This window comes from Chelonia mydas, chromosome 4, assembly GCF_015237465.2.
Source record: "Chelonia mydas isolate rCheMyd1 chromosome 4, rCheMyd1.pri.v2, whole genome shotgun sequence".
NCBI lineage: Eukaryota > Metazoa > Chordata > Testudines > Cheloniidae > Chelonia > Chelonia mydas.
The window spans coordinates 120146090-120152419 of record NC_057852.1 but is presented as its reverse complement, the minus strand read 5'-3'; the positions used below and the strand labels follow the sequence as shown (position 1 = coordinate 120152419).

The following is a 6330-nucleotide window of genomic DNA, read 5'->3' as shown; positions in this document are numbered from 1 at the left end:
GGTGCCAAGGTCTGGGGTCTGAGAGAAGAAAACAGCTCAACATGCCCTGTTATAGCCTTTGGCTTGTCACAAGAAATGACCACAAGGGAACATCAGGTTCTGAACCTGGTCCCCAGATACCAGAGATTAATAATAGTCTCCTGTGCCACTGAGTTCTTCCAGAGAACAAGACTTATTTCCTAAACTTAAAAAGCCCTTTCAGCTCATTAAGCGCCCAATCCTGCTCCCATCAAAACCAGCTGGAGTTTTGCCTTAAATAGGAAGACCAGGCTCTAGAAGAGTATTCCACCTTAATTCCACCTATACAGGTGCACCTCACAATCCGATCTGTGTATTTCAAGCTGATCTGCAGATCTAAACGCAAACACAATGCATTTTTAAAGATCAGTTATAAACCACCTTTCCAATCCATTCCAGCTAGAGTGCAGAGGGAGAGCCAGACTCTGTTTTTTGAGAGGGAAGCAGCATGCTAGATTTACAAGATTTAAAACGAAATCCCGATAAATAAAAATCAAGAAATTCAACCCCCCCGCACCCCTTGGCAAGGTCCCACAAACTGCCAGCGCCGTCCCCGTTACTCACAGAACACACAGCTGGGAGATGAAACGCCGCTGTGGTCCGCTTCATCTCCCGCTGGGCTTCCTACCCCGAGCTGCGGTGGGACGGGCACTGTCAGGGCGGCCTCTAGCGGGCACAGCATTGACCTGCCGCTTCACACGGCGGTGTGCGGGGCGCGATCAACCCGCAAAGTTAGTGCTGTGACCAGAAAAGACAATATAGCAGCGAGGGCTGGCTGGGAAACGGCGCCAGGAGGACAGACTCTAGCCACTGCATCCCCCCCATGGCGGGGCGCCGAGGGGCGGCAACGCTGGCTGCAGAGTGAGGCGGGAGTATTGGGGGGTGGGGGGAACCCAAACAAAAGCCAACCCAAGGCGGGTCCGCGCTAACGCGATGGAGCGGCCGCCGGATCGCAGCCGCCGCGTGTCGCTCCCTTCCCCGGCGGCAGCCCCGGGCGGCGGAGCGGCGCCTGGGCGCGACCAGGCAGCAGAGGAGGGCGCGCTGCCAGCCGGCTTCGGGGGCTGCAGCCTGTAGCAGCCAGCGAGCGAGGGGCGGGCGCGGGCTTCAGGCAGCGGCTGCTTCGGGGCTGGGACGGAGCATGCTCAGATCGCCCGGGCAGGCAGCTGATGGGGAGCCGCGTGTGAGATTACAGCGGAGCGAGCGGGCAGCTGCGGCTTCGCGCCGAGCTCGCTCCGGCGCGGGGCGAACGGAGGAGGCGCCGCCGAATGGGATTGCAGCCGCCGCCGCCGCCGCCTCGGAGCTCTCCGCGCAAGGGGCACTCGCCACTCCGCGGTGCTGGCTCCCTCCTGACCCGGGAGAGCGGCGCGGAGGGGGGGTAACCTGCACCCCTGGGCGCCTCCTGACCTCCGCTGCCCGCCCCGGCAGGATTCCAGGAGCAGGGGGAAGGCAGAGCCCGCCCGGTGCCGGCCGTTCCTGGGCTCGGCCATGTGCCTGGGTACTTAGCAAGGAGGAAAGCCTGCAGCCGGGGGAGGGGGCAGGATATTTTGTTTGGGGGGGCGGAGGGGGAGCCCCGCTCTCCAGCTGGCTGTGTGACAGAAGGAAGCAGCCTCCTCCCCCCTGGTGGGGATGAAGGCACCAACTTGGAGAGGCAGCCCCAGTGGCTTGGTCTCCGGGGCTGGGAGGTTGGCCCCCATGGCTGAATAGGACCCTCCCTCTCCCACTATGGATCTGCTGGTGCTGATGAACATCAGTGTTGGCACCCCCAATGGCTCCCTTGCCTTCCCCTCCTCTTCGCCCCTGCAGCAGCCTCCCTCCCACTACTCCCCTGGGGCTGTGGCCAGTTTGGCAGCTGTGGTGGGTTTCCTGATCGTCTTCACCATCGTGGGCAACGTGCTGGTGGTGATCGCCGTGCTGACCAGCAAGGCGCTGCGAGCCCCGCAGAACCTCTTCCTGGTGTCCTTGGCCAGCGCTGACATCCTGGTGGCCACCTTGGTCATGCCTTTCTCCTTGGCCAACGAGATCATGGACTACTGGTACTTCGGCAAAGCGTGGTGCAACATTTACCTGGCGCTGGATGTGCTGTTCTGCACATCCTCCATAGTGCACCTGTGCGCCATCAGCCTGGACAGGTATTGGTCTGTCACCCAGGCGGTGGAGTACAACCTCAAACGGACCCCACGGAGGATCAAGGGGATCATCCTCACTGTCTGGCTCATCTCAGCTGTTATCTCCTTCCCCCCCTTGATCTCCGTGTACCGAGACCCCGAGGGGGACCTTTTCCCCCTGTGCAAACTCAATGATGAAACCTGGTACATCCTCTCTTCATGCATTGGCTCCTTCTTTGCCCCCTGCCTGATCATGGTGCTGGTTTATGTCCGCATCTACCGGGTGGCCAAGCTGAGGACCAGGACCCTTTCTGAGAAGCGCACGGTGCCTGAGGGCTCTTCCCTGTCTGAGAATGGGCTGAGCCGGGCTCCTCGGGGCTGCACGTCACTGAGGATGCAGCCAGGGGAGAATGGACATTACTCGGTGCACCAGTGGCGCAAAGCCTCAGAGCTGGAGGACATTGAGCTGGAGGAGAGCAGCACCTCAGAGAGCAGGCGGAGGCGGAGCCGGGATGAGCACCCCCGCAAAAGCAGTAAGAGCCAGTCCTTCTCATATTCCTACTCCTCCAAGCGCTCCAGCAATCGCTCCAGGGATCTCTTCTCCTCTCACCGCCGCAGGAAGCGCAGCAGCGTCTGCCGTAAGAAGGTCACCCAGGCCCGGGAGAAACGCTTCACTTTTGTGCTGGCTGTGGTCATGGGGGTCTTTGTGGTGTGCTGGTTCCCCTTCTTCTTCAGCTACAGCCTCTATGGCATCTGCCGGAAGGCATGTGAGGTCCCTGAGACTCTCTTCAAGTTCTTCTTCTGGATCGGGTACTGCAATAGTTCCCTCAACCCGGTCATCTACACAATCTTCAACCAGGACTTCCGCAGGTCTTTCAAACACATCCTCTTCAAGAAGAAGAAGAAGAATTTTTTGCACTGAGCTGGAGTGGAGGGGAAGGGTCTGCACTGACCTTGGAGTGGAGAGGAGAGGGGCCTGAGTGCTGGAGTAGAGTAGTGAAGAAGTGGGGGATGTGAGTAAGGGTGTGAGTTCACTGACCTTGGAATGGAGTGAAGTGGGGGTGGGGGAACCAGTGTTTGAGTAAAGAGGGATAAATGACGGAGGGGAGGGGAGATGAATTTGCATTTTGACCTTGGAGGGGAGGAGGGGAACCATAAAGAAGAGGGTGGGACATTATGTTCAGGCATGATGACCACTGTAAAGGTCTCTGAGGTCTAGAAGCCAATCAAAGATGGGGAGAGGGAGGGATGGATTGGTGGTGGAGTGGGAGATTTATTAGCAGGTGTTTATTAGCAGTTAGAGAAGCTGGGACTTGTGCTGGACTCATTCCAGGAAGAAACCAGGTTTTACTGGTGAGGTGGGGGACAAGTGAGAAAGAAGATGCCAAGTAATAGCCACTGATAGTCTTTGATAGTCTGAAAGGATTTAAGTGTTTGCCAAAAAAAATTCTAAAGAACAATCCAAACTCTTTTCTAAATAAACCTTTGTACTCTAAACCCTTCTCAATTGTGGTTTTACATAGGGCTTAAGTGAAAACAGGTACTTGGGGGCTTTCTGCCCTCTAGTGGCCCTTTGCATATACCCCTGAGAGTTTCTCTTCCTCTCTCCCTCAATACCCCTCAAAGGGGCTAGTCTCAGGGGCTGAGTTTGGGTTCTGGTCTCATTCTCACATGTGCAGTTGACGGCACCCTGCTGTGCAGCTGTTCAAAGGAACAGCAATCCCCACACCACAGATGCTTTAAATCCTTCACATTTACAATCTTAGGGCAAATTAAACCCATTAGATTTACTTTTTAAAATGAGAAACAAAAGCAGCTGATGATCACTGAGATACAAGAACACATTTCTGTGGATGGATGGCTGTTCCAATCCTTTAATATTAATCTCTCATTTTTCTATTTGCACTTATAGTTTGAGTCTGAATTTGTGTTTTGAGCAATGATTAAAACAAACACTCCCCCTCCCCCCAGGGATTTATGAAATCCCATAACTGCTGATGGGTAGGATGAGAAACAGGATGGCATCTGTGTATTCATCAACAGATTTCCAATTGCCTGTAAGACTCAGCCAACATTTAAAGAATCGAACAGTCCCTCTCCAACTGTACTGCTGCAAGGTGCGTCTGTCTGAGGGAGGAAATTCTGCTCTGTCTTATTATGCACATCATTCCCTCTATAGGCAGTAGGATTTGGCATCTGCCACATAAACCTTTCCCTAGTAAACAACTCCCTGAAATGGAAGGAGATCTAATCTAATACGGCAGGCACCTTGAAGCATCCAAATCAAATCTATAGCTTTGATTCATGAGATATCCACTTCCTTGCTGGCTGTTTTACAGGAAGGTGTCAACAGACCCTCTTTCCTTGGGATCCCTATGTCAGAAATGATAAACCAGTAACTTAGGCTGTTTTATCTGCTTTATATTATTACTGCTCCGTTCACTTAGACGGCATAGATGCAGGTCTTCAGTGGTTCAGGTTTAGGTGTAGATTTAATAGACTGTTTCCCTTCGGGACTAACTCAAATGGCATTTTGCCTAAGTAAAGACTACAGCTTGTGGCCCACTGAGTTTGAATGGTTCAGCTGAAAACCAAATTGGGACATTTTCAAATTCAGGCTCTTTAACCTATAGCCTTTTGGGGGAAATAAGGATTCAAGTGATGAAAAGATTCAAACTTGGTTTAAATGTTCACACTCTGAAAGAAGAGGCATTAAGCCTTGTTTTGAAGGGCTGTCCCATCTTTGCAAACTGCTGATGGTTAGATGAAAGCAGCCGTCTTGATGCAGTGCACACACAAGGCTGCTAATATTAGAAAATAATGGAAGTGGCGGAGATGAGAAAAATATAAGCCATTTTCCCTTCTGTAAAATGGAGAATTCATTTTAAAATGGCATAAAGGGGAGGTGAGGCAAACTCAGGTAGTTTGAGGGCAGCATGAGATGGCAGTGTGGGGCTAAATAAGTCAATAAACTATATAATTGTCAGAACAACCAAAGCAACACATGGTAAATATGCTACCTCGGAAATGCTGGAAATCTTCATTAAAATATCCATTCTCACCACCAGAAAGGTTTGTATTTGTCACTGGGTGCTCAGGTTGGAGTGGCTTCTCACTCTGCAGACACATTTCACTGTTGCACTCCTAATTTTTAAATCAGATTGGCGTGCCGTAAACAGTCATTTCCCTGTGTTTTTCTTTGTAAAAACAGACGGAGTCTGAAAGAGAAAAGATGGTTGACAGTTAAATTTGAGTGGGGGCGAAGTATGGATGGAACAGAGGACATATGCCTTAAAAGTAATTTCTTTGCCATAAAATCATTTTAATTGCTTGGAACATGTAACAGTGCACACACAAGGCTGCTATTTTCTGTTTTTTTGCTTTTACATAACTGAATAAGGAAAGATTTCTGCAGATGCTGACCATCTGATCTGTACAGCAATGCACTTGAAAGCAGGGCATTTCCCTGTGGTTTTATTTTACCTTTATTTACAATTACTCATTTGACTGAACTCCCCCAAAGAATATTAATTTTTTTCTTTTGACTGATACATAGACTAATCTTCACCCTGACTGGCTTAAAGATGTACCGCATAAGTCCATTTGTAAGTATATTTTCCTACAAATCAGTCAATAAAGTGGATTTCTATGAAAGTTTTTTTTAATGTAACTATTGAATATGTTTCAAATAATTACAATAGGAACCAATTTATTTTTTTATGTACAGTATTCTGTTATCACTTGTTGTGATGATCAGCATGTGCCTGTTAATATATTGTGTGTTAATATTTCATAAAAAGTTTACAGCTTTACAATTCACCCTGTAGTTGTGCTTCTACTGAAAGGGGATTTGTGTCCTTTAGCTTTGCATAGAGGAATCTTTGATCAAATCTGCTGAGCTGGTTAAAATGTTCCCACTCAGTTATTCAATAGGAATTAAATGTTCCTGTAAAGCCATAATGATTTTAACTACAAGCACCTGACCAGTGACTTATACTTGTTCATTTTCACTTTGCAGAAAAGTCCCCTCCAGTCTAGTGTGAGAAGTTTATATGATGTTTATAAAAAGTCTGTTTCCTGACCAGTGTAACTATTGCAGCATTGTAAGTTACTACCACAGATATCAAACAGACCTGGTTAGAATGAGAGCCCTGCAGTCCTTACTCAGGCAAAATTCCCATTCACTTTGGAGGGAATTCATTCATTT

The 6330-nt window shown here is 49.8% G+C and overlaps 1 protein-coding gene across 1 annotated transcript; it reads left to right on the top strand.

Moving 5' to 3' along the window:
- The first annotated feature begins 885 nt into the window (after positions 1-885).
- Positions 886-5936, top strand: ADRA2C (adrenoceptor alpha 2C). Its single transcript, XM_043544725.1, has one exon. The coding sequence runs from the start codon at positions 1741-1743 to the stop codon at positions 3043-3045; it is 1305 nt and encodes a 434-aa protein (XP_043400660.1). The 5' UTR covers positions 886-1740; the 3' UTR covers positions 3046-5936.
- Positions 5937-6330: the final 394 nt, after the last annotated feature.